Below are 26,935 nucleotides of genomic sequence, written 5' to 3' on the forward strand. Positions count from 1 at the left end.
AAAATCTGTTTGGTAGACGTAAAACGCACAGGGGGGGTGGGGAGGGAACACGGGCCTCGCATTTCTCGATTACCGTTCAACTGGCATGCCGTGTGCTTCATAAGAAACAGATATAATAGAAATTTCAAGGATATAAAAAGAGGCTGATTTCTTTCTACAGCAAGATAAAAAGTGGCCTCACAATTTACTTATTGCTGGCAGCCTTATGAGACAGATGTAAGATAGATTTGCGTCGATGTGCCTCTTTGATTCATGTGTTAGGATTGGCCCCAATCTTAAAATTGATCACTGCAAACGTTGTGGCAAATAGCTTTTGAATGTAGTTTCATCAAACCAGAGATGTGCTTTTAATTCCCATGGAACACACACACACACATATATATATTTATATATATATATATAAAACCATATGAAAACAGAATAAACTGATTAATCGAGCTTAACAACTAGCTCGCTGCCTACAGTATGTGATGAAGAGGGGGATGGGGGCAGCTCGAGACTGGATATGCTTTGTATGCTGCATGCCGTGTGACGTGTTGGCTGAGGTTCCCCTTCGTCAGCGCAGTCTTTTCTTCAGTGTTTCCGTTTGCAGGCCCAGCGCCGCGCTACCAGCCTGGCAGCAGTCCTCGGAGCGGCGTCCGAGAGCGTCCACAGCAGCCCCGTCCAGCCCAGATCCACAGTCCGCGGCCCCGCCCCGGCCCCCGCGTGGCAGTCAACCCCCCAGCAGGGTCTGGCTGCGCCCCTCCGGCGCAGGCTGTGTCAGGACGACTGCATCAGGCCTGTCAGGCGCTTTCCTGTCAGCGACTTTCCCTGGAAGGTCAGATGAAATGAAAACACATTACTAAACTGACACGCTGGAAGGAGATTATAAATCACAGAGAGTCTCTACCAGCTACGTGGCCTCATCCAAAATGCTACGTTGCTACCATTCAGGCATCTTATTCACACAGACACTGACACACACACACACACACACGGCCTATTACAGGTTTAAAAAGCTACAGTAGAGCGTAATATGGTTACAACTGCAAAAGCCACTGATAGTGAGCCAGCCAGTGTGGTTTTGTGATATGAACAGCCCCAGCTCCGAATGACTTACCACACTGCGGGTGAACTTCTCCAAGGAGGTGCGGCGGCCCTGCTCAGTGTCTGCTGGCTGCTGTTTTGGGAGGGGGGGAAGCAGGGTGAGTGTTCGGGTCAGGTATGGGTGTTGGAGGTGATGTCGTTTGTGAGGGGGGTTGGGAGAAAAAAAAAAGGGTGGGGGACGGGGCCAAGCGTTGCAGATATGAGGGCCGAGGACAGTGCAGGGGAGTTTTTTTTTTTTTTTTAAAGGGAATGGAGAGGGGTCAGTGACAGGCCAGCAGAAGGAGCAGTGTCCAAATGGGAAAAGGGCAGAAAGGCTAGCGTGAACAGAGGAAGCCGTGATTTGCTGAAAAGCTCCATATTACACAGTTATACAGCCAAATGAGAGTTTAGTCTTAAAGCTCACACTCACAGGACGTCGACAAGACAGAATAAAGCTAAATTATTAACATCTGAGTTTATAATATCCATGTACTCTGCAGCATGACTGTTGTTCCTCTCCTACACAGCAGTTTGTCTGCGTTTGGCATATGATGTCATGTTTTTTTTTCCCAACACTGCTCCCTTGACATTTTTAAATAATTTAGCAGTTTCCTCGCACCTGCATTTTGGGCACAAGCCGTTTTGCCTTTCGGGGCGCTCTGTTTGTCGCCTCACGAAGCTTTAAAAGCTGCATCAGAATGCTTACTGCAGGGCCTTGTTAGGAGCTGGTAAATGATGCTAAAGGATAGCTTTGTTTTCCCATTTCTGTCATAAAACATCACCGAGGGAAGACGTTAAAGTGCAAGTAAAAGCAGCAGTAGCGCAGTGTAGTAGTAAAAGTAAAAGCCATGCATTAGGAATAATAAGAATACCCACGGATGTACCAACAGTAGCAGCAGTAGTCCTTATTTTTGGAATAATATATGTCATTGCACTGTCATTGCATTATTGTGTAGGTGCAGCGGCTGGCAAAGACGGGGCTAATGTTAATTGCATTAACTATAATAAATCTAATAAATTTAGTGGAATGAAAACAACAATATTTGCTAAAGTGCTGTAAACGTATAGGTCCTCAAAACCTACTTGAGTAAATCCTTTCACCAATGCATTCAACTACCTTGCAGTAATTCATTTTAACACAGTTGCAAACATACAGTGAATATGCATTGAGGTGCTTATATTTTTGGACACATTTCTGGGATATTAGAGCTGTTTGCCAAAGCATATTTAAGTTACATTCATATTATAAATATGGGCTTTGATTTGTGTTGGTTTCAATTTGAGGGCCTTCAGAATCCACATTGGTGGAATAGTGCAGGAATGTGTTTATATAAGTTGATATACAGCCCTGTTTTTCAAAGGGTTCAAACAGTGATCGGACAATTAACTTAACAGCTGTTTCCTGGAGAGACGCAGGATATTTGCTCATGGTTTCATTACCAAATAAGCAGCTACAAGCAGTTTCCAAATGCCGAATTCATTTGGAAACTGTCGCCGGGAGCGTAATCTTCTGAGGTGGCTGAGTGACTCAAGTCAGAAAAACGCAGCTGCAGTGAATGTCTGCCAAAGCATCGCAAGGTAGGAGACCCACTCTATGATCGTGTCCTTGGGTTCCAGACTACAGCAAGTGTCACTGCCTTCGAATGGTTCTTGGAAAAGTATTAAAAATGAACATTATGTCTAGGATTATGTTCCTTGAAAAGGGGAGCCTGCGCATAAAAATGAACTTTTAAGCCCATATCGCTAATATAATTGTATCTTCAGTGTGGGTAAACAGCCAGAATAACACAAAATGTGTCAGTGTCGAAACACACGCTCACTGGCCACTTCATTAGGTACACTAGTGAATGCAAATCCATTCTAATATAACCATCGTGCGCTTCATGACTGTTATAATGTTCAGTTTATGTTGAAACAGCATCGGAAAGGAGGTAAATCAGCTTTATGGTCATTGTGGAATGGGACTGAATTAAAGACAAAAGTAACTGACTAATATCGGGTCAAAATGTGTGGGTGCAACACAATTTAATTCAATAATACTACACACCACAGTTATTTAAAACAAAAGCTGAATACAATAACCTTCATGAAGATAAAATTCAGTGAGGAGCTGTTATTTTAGAATGCATTTTTTTTCACTAGTGTACCCAGTGAAGTGGCCAGTGAGTGTATATGGACTGTCTGTGGATGAAGACTCAAACCAACATGGGAAATGCCATCAGAGTGACCAGGTCATGTCAAATGTGAGGGCTAACTCTGGGTCAGTGGGTGCGGCTCACCTTCTTTCTGGCTAACAGGAGGTCTTGGTAGATGTTGGATCGCAAAAAGCGTGCATAGCTGTCACTTTTCATTAGCTTGAATATGTGCTCCTGCAAGAGAAAAGAGAGACACATGAGCTGGCCGCCGAGAAATGGCGAAAGCTAGGGGAAATAAAGGGAGGCCTGATTATGGGAATGCGACGAGGGCCTGTGTGATTCGGAGGGGAGCGAGGGGGGGGGGGCGACGGCAACCGAGCGTGCTGACGGGGGAGTCCTGTGAGACACAGCTGAGTAATGTCCTGCCAGTGAGAGGCGTCGCACGTCACACAACACCAGCCCACTCTGAAACCGGAGGAATCCGTGGTGAACCGAGCGAACAACCTATTCATGGCATTACTCGCCTCATTAGTCCCTGGCACAAACACACTCCGTCATTCTTCCTCTCTCTCCTCTCACTTTCTATTCCTCCGTGCCCTCTCATTCATTCACTTGTGTAACATGAGTGGGGTGGAAGGGTTCAGTGTTTCTGTGGGCAAGTGGATGAGTGGGGGAATAAAGCGGCTGCAGTGTGGTGTTGTCAGCGGGGATAAAGACCACTCAAAGCTGGATGACATAGAAGGAATGAAATAAATCTTAAATTAAAAGAACTCATCACTGAAAGTACTGGTGGGTATTTAAAGAGACATGGCAAAAACTCTGGACCCACGTGCTCTGAGATGCCACAGTCGCATCTGTGTTTACAGGCTCAGGTGTCTTGACGTGTTTGTTCAGACTTGCGCGAGTGTGTGAACGCGGAGAGAGCGTGTGAATCCGTAACGCAGCCCGTGCACCTGTGCGTCCTCGTAGCTGTATCGTCCGGGATCTTTGAGGTTCTGGCTGGTGCGCTCGTAGCTGTGAGAGTCCAGGTTGATGGAGCTCGGCGCTCCCTCGGCCAGGAACTCCTGCCAGATCTCATGCGCCCTGGACGACACCTCCTGGAGCGGCCGCCGCTTCAGATCCTGCACTGCCAGCCAGAACCTGCAACAGCATCGTGTCTGGTCAATAACGACATCCTGAAATGAACAGTTGCAGTATAAAAGGCTGCCACATTTAAAGCTGTCATCACATATGCTGACGATGCAGTTGTTTATGTATATTACAGATTTGAACTCTTGGGCAGTGCAGCACGATAATTCAATTTCTTTTCTGTTAGTGTACTTAAAATGATATTTAATAGTACTAATTTTTACATTATTCATGAATAATTATTGCAGCACGTAGGAAGCATTTTATCATTGTATAATGTTAATATTGACGCTTCCTCAACTTCTTAGAGGGTTTTCGTGTAACATCCTAATCAGTAAAGTAACTACTTGGCAAGTTTAGGATTTTTTTAAGTTATTTTATTCAGTTTTCCTGAGTCGTTTACTTCCTGTTACTTGTGTTTGGCTGCCTTCAAATAGTGCCAAGTTTAAGAACGGCGCCCTCTTGTGGCACTCATAAGCTCAAAGTGGAAATCTCTGATGAAGTCTGATGCAGCATTTTTCACGCCCTGCCTCATAACATACACGATGAGTTCAATTAAGAAACTCAAATGCAAATGATCTGAAAGATTTTGGTTGCCATAAAATTTGTTCAGGGTCGTGGGATGGTGCTGTGTGTGTCCTCAGTGATGCCTACGAGGGACGTTTGTGAGACATCTGATTCCGGGCTCCTGGAGTTCTCTCTGAACCGAACACTAGTAACTATGGCTGCCAAACAACTTAAGTGAAAAATAACTGTGTTCTGTGACCAGTGGATGAGGAGGAGGACCCAAACAGAAAACTAGGATACCTAAGTCTCTGAGGGCTTTGAAAGCAAAGACATTAAGTTGAAATGTAACCTCTTTTTCTAACATAAAAAACCAAGACGCTCAGGTAAAGGACATGTTCTTCAAAGTTGTACCTAAAGTAAGCACAATACTTGAGAAAATTCATGCACTTATATCACCTGTGTAGCTTAAAGACTTATGTTGTTGTTGCTGTAACTATTTAGTATTTAAGCAGTGATGAAGCAGTTGTCCTTAATCTAATTACTTCATAACTGAATTGGTCATTTAAAGTATCGGGGGAAACTAAATAAAGATAAGACAAGTTGAATGGTCTTGCTGACGTGACAATATCTCCAAATGAGTTATTTGAATAAGCCGCAAAAGGCTTTATGCCATACTGTTAAAGGGCAGATAAATTGAGCCGAATGGAGATCTGAATGTCTCACCGGAGATTTTCTGAGCTGAACTCTGACTCCAGGAACTTCAGGAACTGGTCTCGTCCCGCTGGGTCCTTCAGTGCCTCCTCCAGGGAGAAGCCCCACTTCTTCACACGCTGCTGGCTTGGGTCACGACTGCTCAGAGCAACACAAAACAGAAAACCAGGAAATAAGTTCTATTTTCATCTGGTAATTTTTACCTCACGGTCCACAGAGAGCCGAGACCAGCAAGTCAGAACACAGTCAACCTTTGGGAATGCCAGAGTTAGACCCCCATCTGAGACGAGATACAAACAGACAGGTCCCCTCTAATTCAGGACATCAGCAGTTCGTCAGCACCGAGACCTCTGCGCTCCACCTGACCTCAGTGTTGGTTTAAAGCATAATCGGCCTCTGGTGAACTCTCGAACCACATCCCAACACGGAGCCTCGAGCCTCACCTCGCCTCCAAGTCCCAGAAGGATGTGTCGTCACTGATCCAGGGGTTAGACGGCTCCACGGCCGCCACAAAGGGGTCATACTCCACAAACTGCTCCGTGTAGCTCATCAGACTGTCGGCCACTTTGGAAACCTTCATACAGTGTCTGTCCAGCTGGATGTTCAAGAAAGTAATCTGATGGAGGGAGGGAGAGAGCGAGAAATGAGGAGGCTAAATAAAGCAACAGCTCATCAGTCCACGTCCCTCATTGTCGGCTTTGATGGATGAGTGAGGAAGGCTGGAGGTAATGACCTAAGGAAAATATCACAACGTGGCTTACCTCCTTCTGAACATCCTCTCTGGTGGGCTTCCTGGTCGGCTGGGAGCTGATGTGGACGGGACTCGGCTGGCTCTGGCCGTCATCGGGTACCCCATAGACTGACTGGAGAGGAGACAGATGTGCAACATTATTTTGTTTTGATGCCACGGCTGTTGTTGTTAACCTTGATGTATTGCAGGTAATTGCTGTGGGATGTTTGTGGGACCCTTGTGTCAGGAAACAAAAGGGTTCGAAGGATTGAAGAGGACAATGCACATTACAGAGTTTGAAAATGAAAGGGATTATTCTTTATACTTTTTAATAAATATATATATATACGTATATGTTTTTTATACCCACATACAAAACAATGCAGTTGTAAGCCTGTAAGCTGTATGTCATTTAAAATAAATGTACATACTTTGTACAAAATTGAAAATTGGTCTCTCAAAAAACAATAAAAAATAAAATAAAATAGATAAAAATATGTTGCAGTAAAGTAAAAGAAAATTAAATATATTTGATGTTTTTATATTTTTGTTATACATGTAATTTACAGCAAAAATATAACAATATATTTGAATGTACTATAGCATATTTTAAAAATTTTGTTTTCCAAAATTTTTCAAAATATATTTAGAACTTAACAATATATTATATATATTAAAACATACATATAAAGGTAAAATAAATTTATTTCATAAAAAATGCATTTAATATATTTTAATAAATAAAATGAAATAATAAAAAATCAATAATAATAATAATTATAATAATAAAAGATACATACAAAGGTAAAATAAATTAATTTAACAAAAAATGCATTTAATAAATGATTTTTTTTTTAAATTAAAAATCAATAATAATAATAATAATAATAATAATAAATGAAATGGAAACAATCACAAAGTTTTTGGTTCTTCAGTGTGATGGGACGGTGTTGTGGGTGTCCTCTGTTCTGCCTATGAGGGACCTGTTTTTGAGAGTTTCCCCGACTCCTCACCTTTTTTACCCTGTGTGGGTTCTTCTCCCTCCGACACTTGCGGATGTCCATCTCTGTGGTGTTGACACAGCCCGGCTGTGGGAGGCAGCAGGAGACAGAGTGTGTTTCTGGGTCAGATAACACTGTTTCCCCAGCATGCATTGTCTGCAGCCCGCCCTGCTCACAATGTGATGTCGTTTGTCTATTCATACAGTGCTCACAAAAGCCCCATATGCAAAGTGACTGGCACCAAATCTGACTAAGCCACCAACAACCAAACAGGGCTCTGAGAGAGACTGTGTGTGGAGCTGAATCTGCTGTTTTCAGGCTTTAAGTCCTAAAATTGCCCTGCGACATAACACCACCTCTTTTCTTTCTCTCTGTTCTGTTTTGTTCACTTTTATTTTAACAGTTGCAACACCTGACCCCCTTTTTCTTCACTGTTCTTTTCCTGAACTCACCACCGGCCGATGGACGTCCCAGAATGCCCTCTCCTGGCTGTCCAGGATCTTCCTCTCCGCCTTGTCCTTCTTCCTGTCGATCCTGACAGCGGAGGAAACGAGCAACATATAAATAGAGCTCACGCCTCTGAAATAAATGTCAAACAGCACAATACAATGGGCCGTGCCTCAGAACCAAGGAGAGACTAAAGAGCAAAAAGCTCTTAACCTGTCTGCTGGCTCCAATAGCGATGCCTGGTGTTGCCGAGCTCTTACATAAGTGCCATTTAATGATGGCCCTTGCTTGGTATTGTTATTCCCCAGATATAGGAACATTAATTTCCTTCCATTTCCTCTCCACTTGTACTTAAAAGCAGACAATGGATGAAGGCATAAAGAGGATGGTTGTGTCCTAACTGAGTGAGGACTAATGCTGTGCCTACACATGCCAGCCAGCAGATGGCAGTCTTACAAAGAAATCAGAAGTTGGTGCGACGTGTGTTTGTGCTAAATTCCTTAGGGAAACACTTGCTGTGTTTAATGCATGTAACCTTTGAGTCAAAGGAGGGCATGAATAATGAGCCCCATCTCTCCCTCTGAGAAAAAACACCAGGCATGTAGCCAAAGGTTAGTACTGAATCAGTGCATAAACCTGAACTCTCCAACAACCTCTCACGTTGGCGAGGCACTTCGTACACATGTGCACTCACTTGACTTGAGCCTCGGCTTGCATGAAGATGAATTCCCACTTCCTGGCGAAAGCCCTCTGCAGCCGTGCAAGGTTCTCCTGGAAGAGTCGGTCAGGTGCGTGTTAGAGGAGAATTTAGGAGGTCGTATTTAAATCCACTGCCTTTCAAACGAGTGGCCAGTCACTATGATGAGAGCTGAGTTTCATGCAGGGATACTTTTCTAATACATCAAATGAATTACTCATATATAGTATATATATATTTTTTTAACTTTCTTTACTGAGGCTTTAATGAGATTTGAAGCGCTCTTGTGTCTGAAAAGGAAATATGAAGCTACTTGAACCACTATGTATTAAACAATCCAGATATAAAGTGCCAGTAAATGAGCTCTTAAGCTGCTCGTAGGTGTATTTTGTCTGACGGAGCCCTGTCGGTGTCCACCCCTGTTTCTAGTCCTCATGCTGCTGGTTTAATATTTTATGAACGGACATGAAAGTGGTTGTAATCGTTTCATCATATTTCCCTGAATGTCAAGTTCTTCCTTTAACTTTTTTTCCCACTGCAAGTCACAACATAGATTGCACTATGTCTTAATTCTTCAAGTTTAATTATTTTTATTATTACACTGATCCAAAATAGCATTTATTATTTTATTTTTTTTCAGTCAGGAGCATTTTTTCATGTTATCTCTGATCTGAGGCACAAACTCAGGACGGCATTGGATGCAACCACATGATACTTTTGTTTTAAAAGCACATATCAAAGCTGCAAAAAAAAAAAAAAAAAAAGTGCGTCCAAAACAAGCATCTGTCAAAGATACAGTATGTGACCTCATTACAAAGAGAGAGAGAGAAAAAAAAATACTCCAACTAGTAGGCATGTTAACAGTGCGAGGAATGAGGCCTGGAGGCCTAAAGTGACCTGAATAGGGGAGAAAGGAAGTCTACTGGACAATAGCTGCAGAGTCATTTAGAATTTTAAAGTGCAGTGGGTTGCTATTGTGTAACAGCAAGAGATGAGCACTGCAGCACTTGAGGCTGTATTGATCTGCAGATGCAGACCCCAAAATACATATATAGATTTTTTTTAAAGTTTTGGGGCCCAATATGGGACCACACCGCATTCCACCAATGTATGATTTGCTTATGGACTCAGCCTCAGATTTGGTGCAGTGAAAAAAAAACAGCAATCATATTATGGTGCATGCACAACGATCCAACACGATTTACTTACAGCCTCATAGTCGGCTAGCTCAAGCCTGGCTTTATTCTGCATGGTGCGCTTGCACAGGTAAATGGCTGGAGGTGGAAAGAGAGAGAGAGAGAGAAAGAGAGAGAGCGTGAGGCACGAAGACGGGCTGTAGACTTTGCCAAATGGGTTGTCTGCTTTGGAACAACAACAAAAAAAAACAAAAAAAAAAGGAATATTTCCAATAGCTGACTGAGACCTCAGCTGTGTGAACCGGCACTAATGAACGTCTTGCCGAAGCAGGCTGTTGTGTTTTGAAATAACAAGCCCTGAGTAAATGCCACGCAGAGAGCCGGACATGTGGTCCAATCAGCGGCTGTCCCCTTTATTTTGTTAGGCTAATGGTATCCCACAGGATTCTCCCCAGTGGCGGGGGTTCCTCAGAGCCAGATACCTTCCAGGGAATGGCCCTGCTGATCAATAGTCAGTGTCAACAACAGATCTACACTGCGAGCTGTGTTTCAGCTCTGCAGAAAGAGAGCGAGAGAGAGACAGCTGTAGGCATTAGGGAGATCTTACTGGTTCGGAGAAAGAGTTGACAGACAGCGCATGACTCACCATAGTCCGTGTTCTCGGGTTCCCAGCAGTTTGAAGGCCAGAAGTACGGAGACTGATGAAAGCAGAAGGGAATGAAACAGAAACAGACTTTATTTATTTACTCATATAATCTCTATCTCCAGTTTGACTGCTGCAATCTTCTTTCAGTCCAACGCTCACTCTTCACTTGTCTTCCGTGATCTTTGACGTCCACGAGCTCCACACTGCCATCCGGGGAGCAATGGTAGCTACATTCCCTCTATCCATATTTAATTGTCTATTGCGACTGATATTACACATTCAAAGTTCATTCCCAAGTCCATTAATAATGGATTACTCACATCTATCATGCATTCTTAATAACGGGCAGAATTAGAACTTATCAACCACATCTTTCATTTGCACCATTCCTCATAAAGGCAATTAGCCTGAGAGCAAAGGGGCGACGCAGATGAATGTGCTTGTTTGAATGTGATGAGCTGAAAGGGTCTCATTCAGCGCTGTCGTTTCAGCTCAGGTTGATCGTCACCGTGTGCTCAAAAACAGAAGAAGACGGTTGTCGTCGAATCCGGGCCCTCTACCAGCGTCTATTTTTAGACAAAGCGAGTAAAAATCCCCCCCATCACTCTTTCTCACAGCTCTGCCACGCAAACCCGGCCGCTGCGTTTCAAACGGACTCGTTTCAGACGCTCTGATGACGCGGGCCTGTTGCATCACGACAACATCAGAGGGAATATTTTTAGCCCCTGCTGAATGAGCAACCGTGACACGCACTGCCCTCGCCGCGCAGGCACAATAATGGCTTTTAATCTCGAGCGGTGGAGGTGAAGATAAACGCATTCGGAGGTAGATTGAGGAGGAGGAGCAGGGGGAAGGCTGGTGACGGTGAAAAGTGCAGAGCCAGCGTGCAGCCAGCTCAGCAGCTTCACGTGGAGGAGCTCGCCTACTCTAGCTGGCTGGATTAAGATGCTAATGGCCCAGTCACAGTAATGAGTCACCGTGGAGCCCGTAGCCATCAGAGGGACCTGTCAAAGTTCATGCTGGATGAGAGAGAGCGAAGACCAAAAACACCCCCTCTGACAGGACGCACAGCCCTGCTCTGAAGACTACCTCCTGCTCTGATGCAGCGTCCGGCAGGAATACACAGTATCGACCTTGGTAGCATGAGTAATAGGCTTAGAAAGGATTGCTCCTATTAGCATCACACATAAACTTATCATATCCCTCTGATAAACCACCTCCATCACATTGTTCTATATTCAAAGACGCTAATTCAATATCCTAAAACATATCGAGTGCCAGTGCCAGAGTTGGGATTTTCCTTTACCTGAAAGCGATAAAGGGTTCCATCATCTTTGAGCGTCAGGACGTGGTCCGAGATGGGGAAGATGTAGCCGTGAGCAGCGATCAAACTCCCAAGGTGGATGGCTTCGGCTGGTGACATATGAGAAGGCGCACATGAGAATCTGCCTTCCTTGTGCTCGCGTGCACACGACAGGTGTCTCTGCAGGCTTACCTGGATCCTCGATGGAGAGGTTCTTCATCAGCCACTGAACAATATCGGCACCTATTACTCAGAGAGGGGTGTCGGTTAGAAGTGGCATCACAGTTCCAGAATCTGCAACAGTTTGAGCTACACCGATCAGGCATAACATTATGACCACCTTCCTAATATTGTGTAGGTCTCCCTTGTGCCTCTAAAACAGTTGTGACTCATCAGAGAACGGACATGGGCCTTCTGAGGGTGTCCTGTGGTGTCTGGCAACAGAATGTTGTTAGTGGGGACTTTTGGGTCCCATGGGTTGATGGCAAGGGCCTCTGTGGATAAGGCTTGTTACAGTGCATCCCACAGATACTTTATCAGCTTAGGACATAGTGAATTTGGAAGTCAGGTAAACACCTTGTGCTGTTTTTCATGTTTTTTGAGTTGTTCCTAAACTGTTTTTGTGTGTGTGTGTCAGGCTGCATCCTGCTGGGGATGGCTGCTGCCATCAAGGAGTGTCATTGCTATGGGGTGGAGGTGCCTGGTCTGGTCTAGGTGGGTGGTACATGTCTAAGTAACAGCTACACAAATGCCAGGTCCAAAAGTTTCCCAGCAGAACACTGAATTGTCACAAGATGGTCAATGTTATTCACTTCTCCTGTCAGTGGTTTTAATGTTGTGGCTGATCGGTGCATATTGAAGCTGCAATGTACAAACATGATTAAAAAAAAAACACAGAAAAGGTGGGCGTTGGAAGCTGCGGGTCAAAGCTGTCAAACACGAGTAGGTGCATAAATATAACACGATGTTCACGGGACTGTTTCTGTCTCCGCTCCTGGACAGCGTACGAAATTTGGCCCCGTGTTTGTGCTCGGCAGAGGCCGCCGAGAGAGAGAGAGAGAGAGAGAGAGATCGTAAGGCCGTCCAGCCCAGGGGAGCCATGTGAGGGAGTGATTCAGAAACAGCCTCGGGGCGGAGAGGGAGCAACCCCCCTCGTTCAACGCTGGTGACTCATTTCATACACAAACATAAAGGAGTACAGTGCGTACACACAGAGGCACAGACACAGAAAAGGGAAGGAAGAAAGCAGCTTTTCCGCCGTGGCGACAAGGGCAGCATCACACCACAGGCAGTCTCCTCAATGGCCGAGGCCTCATCGGGAAAGACATCATCTGCCTCAAACCGTAGCAGCAGCAATTTAAACAGGCCCAAAAGGTCATACTTGCATTACTGATTCTGACTTGTATGCTTTCGCCAAGTCCACTCGCAGCAAAACTCGCACACACACACACAATCATCAGCACATCAACTAAAACAATCCCTTATTAAGGAAGAAACACACCAGGAAACGCAGCATATGTAAATTCGCGTGTAAAAAAAACAAAAACATACACACACTTTTACACACGGACACTAACCTGATACCACACTGGGGATCTTGGAGAGGAAGCTTTTCACTGTGCGGATGGCTACACCTCCCGCTTTCTCATCTTGTATTCGTGTAACGATGTCTTCAATCTGCGGGGAGGCCAGATGGAGACTGGTCAGTGGAATATCATATTTCCTGCCGCAGCCATTAAAAGTAGTTATAGGAAGACAACAGCTTCTTTTTTTTTTTTTTTTTAATAAGTATGACAGCACGAGGAGCTAATGTGATAAGAACAGTAATTTCCAATATTATATGAGTTTAGAAATTATAAATATGATGATTAAGTTACAGCTGCACTTGGGAAGAGCATAGTATCTTAATACGACGCTGACTTACACATTCAATCTGTCAGCACACATGTGGTCTCCTAGAAAATGTACTGTATGTGCACTATTCCCTGTCCTTTTACCTCAGTTTTGGTCTCCACCAACTCCTAAAAGCAACCACAGGGGGGCACCAAAACTCATAATGTTCAAACCTTCTTCCTCTAACCTATGGCAGCTTAACATGAATCCAGGCTCTGGAAACCGACGTGAGGGAATCCACTTCAGATCATTCTTGGTAAACTGTTGATGATGACTTAAAGTGACACCCTTGGGGATATTTCACCATTTGCTGACTTGTACAGTGTCATACTGGGCGGATTTTATTCAGCAATGACAAGGGGCCCCGTTCAGAAGCTTTCACCTATTGAGGAAAGACTGTCACAGCTATTCCCAGAGGCAGAGATAATCATCACACCTCCGACGCAGCCAGAGCACAAAACACATCACGCATCGGCCGCCTAAAATTAGGCCCGGCCCGAAACAGCTCGCCATGCAGCGGTTACACAGGGGAGAGCTCGCACAATAAACAAAGCAAGCATTCAGTCACTCATGGACACACATGTATTGAGCATAAGTAGTCAGGTCAGGTGATGTATTGAGCAGTCCATACTCCGTTGCCTGGTAGAGTCGTACCAGAAATCAATCCATATCACAAAGATCCTGATTTTGCACAAAAATGCAAATCCATATGCAGAACGGTAGCCACTAGGGTTGTCATGCGGGCTATTCAATTCTTTATGGATCCATAAGCATCTGTCTAAGTAAACATGCTCAGATATATACACACAGAAGCTGCTACACTGCTACAGTACGACTAGGCTGATTAGGTGAGGGTTCAACTCAACACTCCAAATTTTACCCAGCTCACAAAAACACATCATCACTCTCCTCTCTAGTTCGTGCCATCCCGACATATTTCCGGACCATCTTTGGCCCGTCTGTCTTTCTTACTTCCACCTCCACTGTTCATTCATAATTTAACAAGGCATATCTGTAAGTGAACTCTTTCCACTGTGGCAGGCAGACAGACAGCCTCTAAAATGCTGAATGAAGTTATTTGCTAAAGACACCTGTTTATGGTTTCCATTTTTAGCCACGCTAGCCTCTCTGGACGCGCAGTCAGCGCTGTCAGCTGGGGTAATCGTCACTTCAGATCAGAGTGAAACATTTCAACAAAAGCCAGGTGGAATGAAGGGAAAGTTTGTATCATCCTATATCATCCCACTGACTTTGACCCCGGATGTCCATTTTGACACCACCATATGATTTATATTTGTGATTCTGAGTTTAATGTTGCAACAGTTTGTGTGTTAATTAGCACATTTTAGTATGCTAACAAGCTACTTTTGATCTGTTGGCATTAGCCTTTAGTTCATTGCTGCAGACTTTAGTTTGCTATTTCCTTTTATTATGTCTGCGTGGGTTCTCTCTGGGTTCTCCGGCTTCCTCCCACTGTCCAAAGAGATGCTTGTTAGGTCTCTCTGTGTTAGCCCTGCGATAGACTGGCGACCTGTCCAGGGTGTACCCCGCCTCTGGGATAGGCTCCAGCCCCCCGCGACCCTCCAGAGGACAAGCGGTTACAGAAAATGAATGAATGAATGAAGTTCCAAATACTAACGTTCCTTGGGCGGCCACTTGAGGCAGGCTCCAAAAGCGAGTCAATCTCCATTAGCACATTTTAGCATGCTAACAAGCTACTCTTGATCTATTGACATGCACACATGCTAACACACTTTAGTTTTCTATTTCTTTTCATTGTAATGTTAATATCTTTCTCTTACCTATAACATGCAAGAACCTCAGCTTAGCATTAGCAATATGATACATGTCAAGAGGCAACCCTCTAGTCTGCAAAAAAAATAAGCTAATGGAAAGTTCCAAATACTACAGTTCCTTGGACGGCCACTTGAGGCAGGCTCCAAAAGCTAGTCTATCTCCACAGACCCCCACATGATAAACATGATAAGAGCCTGGTACATACACATTTTCCGTCTATATTTATAATTTACCCATTCATGACAACTGTACAGGGTTGAATTTTATATAACTCATATCAAGGCTTCATGGTTATACAATATTAATTAAGTGACAGGTCGGTTGCCTCACAGGTTGAGAGATGTCTGCTTAGATGTCAGCCACCCACCTCAGCTCAATTCATGCTTCACATCTTTGACCATTTTTTAATTTGTAATGCGGACTCAAGCACTGCCAAGATGGTGACAGCCGGAGCTACACTGAGCTTCGAAACCCTTCAGGAATCCTATATAGCTGACATGATGGAGGGTTCAGCCATCCATATATACAGTCAATAGTACATGTACACTTAACCATTACATACAAAATTATCAAATTTTTTAATGTGCTATTTATCATACCATGATGGCTTGGATCAACATTTAGGTCATCTGGGAGGACATAATCAACTCTGTCCTTTGCTCTTCTTACTAATCTTTACATCCACTGCAGTGTAAAAAATAGGATAGGAGGGTAAGGACTGAATTAGAAGCGGAGAGAGCAGCACTCTACAACACAATTTACTCAAACGCCATTAGAATCAAAGGTAATCATCGTCCCTGGCAAAGCTTTAAATGGACAATTCATAAACATGGCCCATAAATCTACAACAAGACACGACGCAGATGTATAGGGATTTAATCAAGCACATAATGCAGAGAGGAGAGATGGGAGAGAGCAACACAATTGCACGGAAAGACAATTACACGTCTCTCACCATAAGCTTGAGAGAGAGTCTTGGCATGAATTATTGAATATCCACTATGGAGAATTACTGCTTCAGAACTCTGTTGATAAATCTTTCACAGGAGGGGAGGGGGAGAGAGAGAGAGAGAGAGAGAGAGAGAGAGAGAGAGATGTATTTGCCCTCTGTGTTGTGTGCACAGCCTTGGTATTTTAGGCCTGCATTCGCCTACATGCAGACCTCAACATTTTACATGAGGACAATTGGGGGTACAACAGATTAACACCGTAAAACAGTGCAATTTTTCCTTTGAAGAGAAACCCTTCACGCAAAAACAACAGGGGAAAAAAACCCTTTGAAATCATCGGCGTTCGATCCACCTCTGAAGGACTCTTCAAATCCTATAAGACACAACAACATGCAAAGGATTAAGTCCTTTTGTTCTCACGGAAATAATGGACCTTGGGCTAAGAACTGCAGCATACAGTAGAAAGCAGAACTCATTATCTCCTATAGGATGACAGCCGACGAGAAGTACTTAGCGCAGCTGCAGAAAGAGCACAACGTATCTCCTGGATGTACAAGCTAATGGTGTGGCAGCTTGGTGTGGAGGGTTTCTGAGAGCTGAACATTGCTGCTTGCATGCGATAACAGCACTTTGCCCCTCGCCACCGAAGCTCCATAAATGATTATCAGGGGGAAACGCTGTCTTGTGTATCTTGTCACCTAAATGTATGTTTGCATTTTCAGCACACGTGTGTGCAAGTTTGTGCCAGTGCACGTCCGTCCGCCTTATCTTAGGGCAGCACCAGCTGCGCGTATGGAACCTACGGACGGATAAAAGTGTAGGGATGAAGTGCTGCTAGAGGTGAAGTACAAGTACCAGACAATCTAAGGCCACCAGCTTATAAAACACATTTTCTCCACGTCAATAACAAGACAGGGCTGCCTCTACTTTTAACTGACTTAATGAAGTCAGTTAAAACTGTCTAAATGGGAGCATCTGTGACATAAATAACCGTCGCGTAAATGCGACACGCTGAACTCTGGTAGGCAATGCTGTAAGTGTGGAAGGAGTCAATTCTCTTTCTAATTGAAACCCTGTGCCCATTTTTCCAAAAATGGCCCGAGATGAAGCTATTAAAAAACTGGCCCAGTCTACAGAAATGAGACCTCTGCCGTTAAAAGATGGATCAGGCAGTAATAGAGCCATTAATGATTCACCAGTCATCTGCAGACTCAAGTCATTGTTGAAAGACGTATCGGGGCTGCGAGGAGAGCGACGGAAGTCCAGGTGACGGGCGAGGAGACAAATCTCTGGCCTGGAGATGACATGGAGGCAGGAGGTGGAAGAGGATGAGATAGTGATGAGGCCTTGGAAAGTTTGCCAAGTCAATCCCGAACACGTTCAGCAGGACTTTTTTCCTGGTGCAAAATTGTGTCTCATTTTGAGCATCTTAGGATTCATTAGTGTTTGAAATACACTCAGAAGTAATATGTCAGTCTGTAATCCAAGAATAAGACATTATGACATTGCAGCCACATTGCAAATGCATTACAGTTTATTAGGATTGTGTTACATTTTGCACAAAGCTCACATGAGAGTGCAGCTGGCTGGATTTGACCGCTCAGTGAAAAAGCAGCAGCAGAATGAGTTCATGTTGCTAATTTGACTAAAGACGAACCTGCCCTCCGTTTTTCTTCATCTGCTTGTTTTACCGTTATCTGCAGGGACTATAACAGCCTTCGAAGATTATGAGAAAACCAAGTTTCCAATTCCACAGAGACATTTATAATATTTCCCCATTTAGACATTTAAAATAATCAATAGCTTTTAGGACACTCTACAGTTTCTGGGGAAAAAACACAAATAGGTCTCGGAAATAGTAATGTAATAAGTAGTAAATGATTATTTATTGTCATAACTTAGTGCGGATGCTGCGTATGTTCAACACCCGCTGATGCTGAGGTACACAACTGACGATGTGTCCCGGCGGTAAAGCGTCATAGCAGCCACCTTTCAAGATCTTCCCATGAATTAGAAGTGGTGCCACACGAGGGATTGCAACATCTAGTCCTTGTAACGAACCCTAGATGAGTGACACTAGTGCAAGTACATAAACACCATGACTAATTCCTTCAAAATAATCCATCTTTTTCCATTATGGGGTGGCAAGCAGGAGGTTAAACGACTTACAAAAAAGCCCTCATGTTGCTGGATGTGAATCCTGGACTTGGTGTGTTCATACGGATTGATTTGGCTCGGGACACTACTAGAAGTGCTGTTTTGAAGCTGCTTCTTTGCCATTGCCTCAGAGCATTCCAGTTGTTTTGCTTTCTAATTTGCCTTGAGTCACTGGCTGTGTCAATTAGCTTCCAGATGAATTGGCTCGATTTGAACTAGTTTGTATATAAAAAGGCTTCATATACTCTCAGTTCATTCCTTGCCTCAAAGCATAACTAAATTGGCCTTTTTTTTTGTGCATTGTTTGCTTTGCTGTCTGCTGTGGAGACCAGATTTAAACTGTGTTCCTTCACAGTGGTTGGCAGCAGCTGCACTGACCCAGCACAGGGTCATAGAACAGCGGACTTCACAAGGCTTTTTTCAAACCCGACTGTGTTGTCATAAAAACTGACTTTCGCAGTGCCTTCGTTTCCAGACACTTGCAGGCCAGCATGGACACCACTAGCATAGTAATCTGGCCTCAAGCCTTTCTCCTGGATTCATAAAACGTCTCGTTAACTCCAGCTGATGATATTTGGAAAGTATTGTTTTGAAAGGATTTGTCTTTCTGTGACAATAAACTATTTTCTGCAGGGTTTTCTGAAAGTAAATATGCATATGAGGTATTATCTGGTTATATAAGCTCCAATTTGCATACATTTCCAGAACATAAATCAGAACACTGGGTAAAGCCAAATTATTTTCAGTGTCATGATTCATTTTGACAGGTGAGAGTCAAAGGTCTGTGCATTACACAAATAAGAAAGGAAAGGAAATGTTGTATATTTCAGACTTATAATACTTAATACTGATAGGAATAAAACTGCAAAGCCTGTAAAACTGTATTATATTCTTTGCATGAGTCTGAAAGAAAACGTGTTATAGAAGCAAAAGCCCAAAATCTCAAAACTGACCCGCGCATGAACATATAACGTTTTATCCAATTAGCAACAATCTGGGGCTGAAAAACGAAGCCAGCATGGAAGTGCCTAAAACAGCTCTTAAACGACCACTTGAGGCTGGCTCCAAAAGCACGTGAATCCCCATAGACCTCCATGTTCTATGGTCATTGGACCGCGTTAAATGCCTAACTTCAGCACAAATACACGTTCACAGCATCAACAAAAAAACGGGGCTATGGGGCTCAGTTTTTATGTATAAATCACCTGTTTAAGATGTATCAGCATTTTAATTATGCAATATTGAGGGCATGACAGCTGGGATGGGCTGCAACCACCCCGCGACCCTCTAGAGGACAAGCGGTTACAGAAGATGAATGAATGAATTAATGAATATTCGGGGCATGGACGATTTGAGTGACATGTAGGTGCCCTCACGGGTTCGTAGCTTTCTGTCCAGGTGAAATATCCATCACTGGATGAAGACTGGCGAAGCAGTTTGATTGGCCCGGCATAATCAGTGTCTCCAGAGCAACAATCCCTCACAAGAAAGGGTGGGAGAAGTCTGGGCTGGCTTCCAGGATAGACTTTATTTATATTAAAACAGTTTCTGAAAATAAATGTCTTATTTGATGTTTCTTTTTTCCCTAAATTTGTTGGGGCTTGTGGTGGTTACAAGTATTATTCTTAGTTTGCCCTGAACAGTATGGTACACTAACTGTAAAAAGATTTGTTCAGGTTTGAATTTCAGGTCTGGTTTTGTTTGAATGAAGTAAGCACACCACATGAACATGTAATGATAACTGCATGGTGCGAATATTCAGTGCATAAATTAAACTAAGTTCTCAAAAGTACATAAAGTACTTGTCACGAGATACTTTTCTAAACGCCACTTTGACCTCTGCGCCATACTGGGTGCATAATTAAATGAGTTCCAGCTGGTGTGCGGTGCCCCGGGGAACGAGGTGAGAATAAAGCCTGCTGGAGAGAGAGGAGACCCCCCTCCTTCTCTCTCCCATCTCTCCTCCGCGGCACCATCACATCCAACTCTCTTAGCATGCCAAGTCATGATGAGGGAGCTGTGAGAGGCTCCTCTGCTGGATGTGACACACGGGGGAAGAGAGAGTCGCCTGACAGCCGCGCGAGGAGCCACGCACAGACTGGAAAAGCCCTGCCGAGCGAGCGTGATGGCTGGAAACTTGGACCGCGTTGGAGACGTGTGAAAGGCTCGTATTTGGATAAATTCCATTGCTGGTTGACGCACGCCCATGCGCAGTCGTGTGTGTGGCATGGACGAAAACACAAAGCTCTCGGCAGTCCTCCTTGTCAGAAAAACACCAGATCACCCCTGCTACGCCTAATATTGCATTTCGCCGTGGCATCAACAAAGTCCTGAAAGAGACATATTCAATGATCCGTTTCTTCTCTAAATTGCCATCTCCACAGGAACGCCCTGCAGGGAAAGCCTTTTCTTTCCCGCAATAAACAGCTGTTTTCCCATCAGGTCCTGCATCAAAAAAAAAAAACTTTCACACATGAGTGGAGACATATTTCCTTCTGCCAGTACCTTTCATATGTAACCCCTGTTATAATAAGAAGCGGCTGATTGTAAACGGACTAAACTTAATTGTTAGACGTGTAGAAAAAGGAATCCTGTTCACTCTCTCTTGTTTTTATTTCCAGAAAAGCCTCTTGTTCGGTTGAATGACCTCTTCAGGTTTTTCTCAAGGGTGAGGCGTCACATTAAGACCTTTATGGAGCAATCTGTGATCCGGTCAGTAAATAGTTTCATTGCTGTGATTAAGAACGTCCATTGTTTACATCTGGTCCCGTGAAGCAGCTCCTGCATTCTTTACACCGCTAAAGTGCTGGCATGTGGATTCACGCATAATGCGATCCCACACAGGCAATTTGTCTAACTCGAAGGGCCGCGACACAATAGAGGCCCCGTCCTGACAACGAGGCCCAGGGGTGCGAGGGCTGCACGAAGAGTCCAATTAGCTGCTGATTGGAAGCTCCTCAGGGAAACATGCTGAGATGCGGAAGTGTCCAACTGTGATACAGCGCTTCGCTGTGAACCCATCGGACCCATATGTTAGGACAGGGAGTGTTGATGAGGAAGTTTGACACTTGTTCGGGCCAGTTGAGGATCCCTTATGGTAACTGAAGTGGGTGCGATGTGGAAATTTCAGAGATGGGACGTGTGTGTGTGTGTGTCGGCTCAGATTCCAAATCTCCATGGCAACACTGGTGGCAGTAGGAGCTAAGCAATTAAAAGTTTGTCAAGTTGGGCTCCAGCATTGGGCAACGCGCCAGCCTGACTAAATTACAATTACAGATCAGGCTTTTTGCACGGGACGGATAATCTTGTTTTCAGTGTTTTCTGACTCTTTCTTTTCTTCAGATTAAAAAAAAAAAAAAGGGGGAATTAACAAGCTCCTTTATTCTCTTCGATATCAAATGAGCTTCTGAAATGCAAAAAGAATCAGTGCCAGCAGCTAAGACTCGGGAGAGCATGAGCCTGCCCACAAAACCACAGTGACTCATCCGGTCACCTTTCTGTTGATGAGACTCAAGGAGGACAGAAAAAGATCATCTCCCCTCTTGTAAACGTCTGTTGTTAGATACTCGACAGGTTGCTAAGGGCCTGAGTGCAGGGGAAACAGGAGTCCGCTGCTCCTCTGAACAGACAGTCCACTCTAAAACAAAGTGCCGTGCTCAGATACGGGGGGCCACTTTTGGAAGAGACGGCCTGAAATGAAGGGCTTCGGCACATTCAACCCGGCTGCTTTCACCGGCTCGGTTTTACTCCGCTGCGCGTTAGTCCGTAACCGCGCTTGTTATATTACGTGTCAAAAAAAAAAAGAAAACGGTCCACAGGCTCAGCAGACGGCCACGAAAGGTCATTCTCTCCGGCGGGAGAGCATCGCATTACCTGCAATCCACTCCTATGCACGGTTTACCTTAGAGATCATTTACTAACAGCCATTTGTATGCGGAGATGCGACTTTCAGTGCAAACACCCCTCACACCACCTGCATTCCTGAGTGCCTGTGGGACTCTGTGCAGGCTTGGACTCTAATAAGGTTCAGTGTCCTTATAGCTGCTGGTCTGTAATTAGGAAACGGAGCATGAAAAAGATAGGACGAGGTGGGACGCGGCAAATTTGAAGGCTAACAGACTGCACTAGACAGAAAATGAACAATTATGATTTATTATATTTCTTCATCTGTCATTTTTGTCTCAATCACAGCAAAGCCTCGCCTCACCAACACTGGTTCACTGGTATAATGTGAAAGAGGAAATGAAAGTGGTCTGAGAGGGAGTGGATAACGCTGAACCGTTCTGAGGATGCTCACTGTTTAAACTTTAAAGCACCTACTGGGGGTGGTGGTGGTGGGGGGGGCTCACATTGGACATAATTCTCCGTGCTACTGCCTGGACAGGAGCTCAGCAGCTCGAGGAAGCTGCTCTTCCTCACTGCTGATGTCTGCATGAGAGCCCCGATATCGAATTTAAGTTCAGTTTGAATCTTTTTCACTTTCTCGATCAATACGTCTTCATCACGACTTCGTATCTGGGGCGCCGTCTAATCGCGCGATAGTATCTGCGGGAAATTGGTTCGAGGCGGCAAAACCTCAGGACCATCTGTCTGTCTTTGATGTGGGCGCCGTCCCCCGACACGCCACTCCTGCCGGCCCCCATTCCTGGAGGCCTGGTGGTAATTGGGTTACAGACGCGGAGGAGAGGGGAGAGGGGCGCAGTCAAGCCTGGGTTTGCCTCGTCCCTCGCCGGGCCCACAAGTCTGCTCTTGATGCCTGAGACACGGGAGAGGAACTCTCTCGCCGCAGAGTCTACTCCTCGGGAGAGGAGAGGAGAGGAGAGGAGAGGAGGCTCATCCTTACTTGTGATATTTACTCCAGATTCAAGAAGCTAGCAATTCACATGTTCTCCTTTCTTTTTAATCAGCCACAACACACACAGAAGCGTCTTCAGACCGTCATTAGTAAACTACTGAATGGATAATGTGTGCGTTTGGCATGTAGCAACACTTTGCAGCCAAGTGATGCGTGACGTCTTTATCAGCTTACTTTTGATCTAAAGAAAAACTGTCTTCTCCCTCTCTCTCTCATAATTCTACAACGCCATCTGCTCCCAACTCCTTCTCCCCGTGGAACGACCGTATGTTTCAACCCACCGCACGTTTCGTAGCTCGGCTCAAAATCATCCTCGGCTTCTCCGCTCTCTGTTCTCCAGGCGCTCCTGTGCTCACAATCCGTGTGTGAAGAGAGGCCCTTGACCTTTAAAGATGCATGGATTTCCTGTCACCCCAACCGGTACAGGAGAGGATTTTTACAGCTTCACTGTGTTTCATTAAGCTCCGACCCCCACTACACCCACCCCGCCCCGTCCCGCACCTTTTCTAAACTGTGCTACAACTGTCACCCACACACACACACACTGCTGTTACTGCAGACCTGATGTCACCGTTACCTGTGCTGGCTCTCACCGCCAGTGTGAAAATTTTTGACAGGCTTTCAGGGCTAAAGATTGTTACTGTAACAACAGAGCGACTAAGTGAAAAGGCCTGTTATGAGAGAGGGAGAAGGCGCGGTGGAGCAAAAGGGGGAATTGCACCTCGGGGTCCTTAGATACTCTCGGCATTCACATTCAGCTCTAAGCATTAGCATCATTTGACGTCTGTTGAGGAGCTATGAAGACATCTCGGTCCTCTCTGGATGACATATTTACAGTGCTGGCAATAAAGCCTTGTTACCTCCACCTCGCAGGTAGGGGTAATGAAACTGGAGCAGCTGGGCTGACATGTGGCAGTAAAATCTCATCTCCCAGTGCCACGGGGCAGCAGGCAGTGAAACACACTTGTGATGTTCTTTGCCGCGATCAGACCCCGAGGGGACGACTCCTCCTCCTGACCTGCAGAGGACATGACCACAGCGCTAGCACGCTGTCATCCTCGCTCTCACCCTCCGCTCGTCCAATCGCAAAACACTCTTATCGACTTTAAATGAAACCGTGTGAGGCCTGAGGTGGCCGGGGGAAGCTCCCACGATTACATCACAGGGGGAAAAAAATAAAAAAAGGCAAATGTGTCTGATAACAGGTTACAGAGCTGTGGAGCCTTAAAGGCTGATTGTCTCTGCGATAGGATCAATAGGATAGTGAAGCGTTAACTCTACACTAGATGTGTTTTATGCCATCAAATCCTCACTTACCACTGATTGATTATCCCTAATGTCAACAGCCCGCCGTCACTGCTGCCTAATGCATCGCCGGGCAGCAACCAAATTTGCTCATAAATCTTTTATTCCTCCTCCTCAGGGGAGCCAAAAAATGAGCCATCTATTATGTCTGCAAAAGCTAGAATTTGCAGCGCCCCCTTGAATTATTGAGTAGGCTTCCTAGAAGGGGACCGGCGATGCTTTGTGATCTAATATCCTCTCAATGTATTTCAAAATAAGATGAAGTATTTTTTTTTTTTTTTTGCTGTGTTCTCTCTCCAGCTGTGTGCTATCTGTGTGCGACAGCAGGCTGCAAGGTAGCATGGGACTGTGAAGCCGATTTGCTCAGCCACACCTGCTTCTGTAGGGCTTTGCATATCAGAACTGTCTTATTATCTCCTCCACAAAAGCAATGGCTGAAAGCACTCTCTGACCATGGCTTAGGATATTCCTATTATAACCCATGAATAAAATATTACAGAGAAAGGATGATGAAAAAAAAAAAAAATTTATCTAAGAAAGAAAAAAGGGAAATATCACAGTTTGGAAAATATCAGTGTCTGGCCACAGCAGTGCCAACGCAACTTTACAAAGTTGCAGGACATTGATGACCTTGTATTATGAAGGAAAAAAACTCTACAGGGCATTAGACATTGCTTACAAAAAAAAAAAAAAAGGCCATAACCTATTTTAAGATCTGCTATTCAGCATTCTTCCTGCAAGTGCATTAATACTGACTGGCAAAGTGTTCATGGTATGAATTAAATCCTTTTTTAAACAGGCTTCTTCTTGCATGCGGCAATTATTATTTTATTTTTTCAGGTTAAATGTTACACTTAAGCTCAAGGAGATCATGGTTCAGCTAACAGCATTATTTGGCAAGCAGAGGAGGATTAAGATTATCACAGCGTGACCCCCAAACTGATCTGGCGCTTTTCTAGAAAATGCACCCAATCCCATCTGAAAGTCAATGTGATTTCAAACCAGACAGTTTAACTTGGCTGTTAGGATGCACACACACATAACTAATGTACAGTAGTACTGTGTTACAGTAGTGGGGTTACAGTAAACAGTAAGATGTGCTGGTATTTTGGGGGGAAGCTTAGGTTTCAGTGTTTTTTTGACAAAGTCGGAATGTGTAGCGAAAGTTACGTAACTGTGAACTGATCATTGCTTCATTCGTTGCACTTTTCTCTCCAATATGCAAACCCAAACAGTCATTTGCTGTGGAAACTTCCACACTTATAAATGTGCATTTGCTGCTTTCTCCAACCATGGGAATAATCATATTAGCATCTTCTGGTGATACCATCATTACCGCCTCTGTCTCTACGGCCTGAGTCCGATCGATTCTCACGATTATCACGATCTTAAAAGCTTCGGCACTCCCTTCCTACATTCTTTTCTGCTAATGAAGACCGATTTCCACGTAAAGCAAATGCACTGGTGTCAGTTTAAGCCGCGGATGTATTGGAGTGTCTGAATGAATTAAGCTCATGTTGCCTGACACATCTAAACAGCTCGCCGCGAAGGAAGGCGGGATCAATATCGGCTTCTCGCTCTGGTAGAGGATCAAGGATTCCCCGGTTTAGGGGATCTCATGTATGTGCACATGGCAGCGATAATTCAAAACGAATCCGGTGTGAAACGCTGACGGAACGTGGCCTCGGACCAAAGTTTACGAAAGAGCAGGTTCAACCTTCATCTGGCCGCGCTCAAAAAAACAGCAAGGTCCGGGTTCAGCATTTCTCCTTTGCTCAGGTTATTTTTTTCTCACTCAGTCTGATGAAAGTAATCACAGCTTTGTTATGGATTTGGCCTCTGCCTTATGAGTTATTGACAGAACAATCGGAGTGGAAATGGGAGTCGGCACACAGGAAGGTCTCCCACAAGGACATTTCTATTATTTTCGAGCTGAAAGGGAAGAAAGAAGAAAATCTGCCACTGATTATCTAACTCGCTCACATCACGGGAAGTAGTGCAGCCTCCCTAACGTCGTAAGGTCTGACTGAGATGCTCCCGTGTTCCAGAGGATAACGTCAGTGTCATTTTTGTCAGGGGGCTTGTTTAGGCCTTTATGACTGTGACTGTGGCTGTGACTGCTCCAGACAAACGCACAAGGTCGTTTCAGTCATTTGTCCAATTCATTTTTAAATGTAGGGGGATTGTAGTGACTGTTTACGGCTTAGCGGAGAATTCCCAAGAGGAAAAGTTACTGTTAAAGGGTGGTCTGAAGTGAACCACAGCAGGGGAGCAGGTTCCTGCTCTGGAGCAGCACCAGATGATCTGGTCTCTCCTCCGAGCCATGTTTAGTCAGACTAGCCGGCCAGGGTGATTAGCATTCGGGGCGTGGGTGACTTATCCTTGCTTCAGCCTCAACCCAGAGACAATTACAGAGAGTCACAGCACTCCAGCAAGAGACACTCCATCATTACCTTCAACAGCACACAGATG

The 26,935-nt window shown here is 44.6% G+C and overlaps 1 protein-coding gene across 5 annotated transcripts in view; it reads right to left on the reverse strand.

Annotated features, from left to right (window-relative positions):
- Positions 1–759: 759 nt before the first annotated feature.
- Positions 760–26,935, reverse strand: part of LOC311505192 (regulator of G-protein signaling 6-like) — a gene marked incomplete at both ends in the record, with an annotated part of 34,257 nt that continues 8,081 nt past the window's right edge. Inside the window, 15 exons of one of the 5 annotated variants that reach the window (XM_084568625.1) lie at positions 760–810; positions 1,100–1,153; positions 3,345–3,434; positions 4,154–4,340; positions 5,559–5,684; positions 5,990–6,162; positions 6,308–6,409; positions 7,290–7,364; positions 7,730–7,811; positions 8,419–8,495; positions 9,631–9,695; positions 10,204–10,255; positions 11,510–11,616; positions 11,699–11,749; positions 13,084–13,183. In XM_084568625.1, the coding sequence (XP_084424751.1) occupies positions 760–810; positions 1,100–1,153; positions 3,345–3,434; positions 4,154–4,340; positions 5,559–5,684; positions 5,990–6,162; positions 6,308–6,409; positions 7,290–7,364; positions 7,730–7,811; positions 8,419–8,495; positions 9,631–9,695; positions 10,204–10,255; positions 11,510–11,616; positions 11,699–11,749; positions 13,084–13,183 (1,392 nt within the window). Of the gene's footprint in view, positions 811–1,099; positions 1,160–3,344; positions 3,435–4,153; positions 4,341–5,558; positions 5,688–5,989; positions 6,163–6,307; positions 6,410–7,289; positions 7,365–7,729; positions 7,812–8,418; positions 8,496–9,630; positions 9,696–10,203; positions 10,256–11,509; positions 11,617–11,698; positions 11,750–13,083; positions 13,184–26,935 lie in introns of all 5 variants that reach the window. The other 4 variants (XM_084568624.1, XM_084568622.1, XM_084568623.1 and 1 more) reach the window with 4 other exon arrangements.

This window comes from Chelon labrosus (genome assembly GCF_963514085.1).
Source record: "Chelon labrosus genome assembly, chromosome: 20".
In the NCBI taxonomy this organism is placed as follows: Eukaryota; Metazoa; Chordata; class Actinopteri; order Mugiliformes; family Mugilidae; genus Chelon; species Chelon labrosus.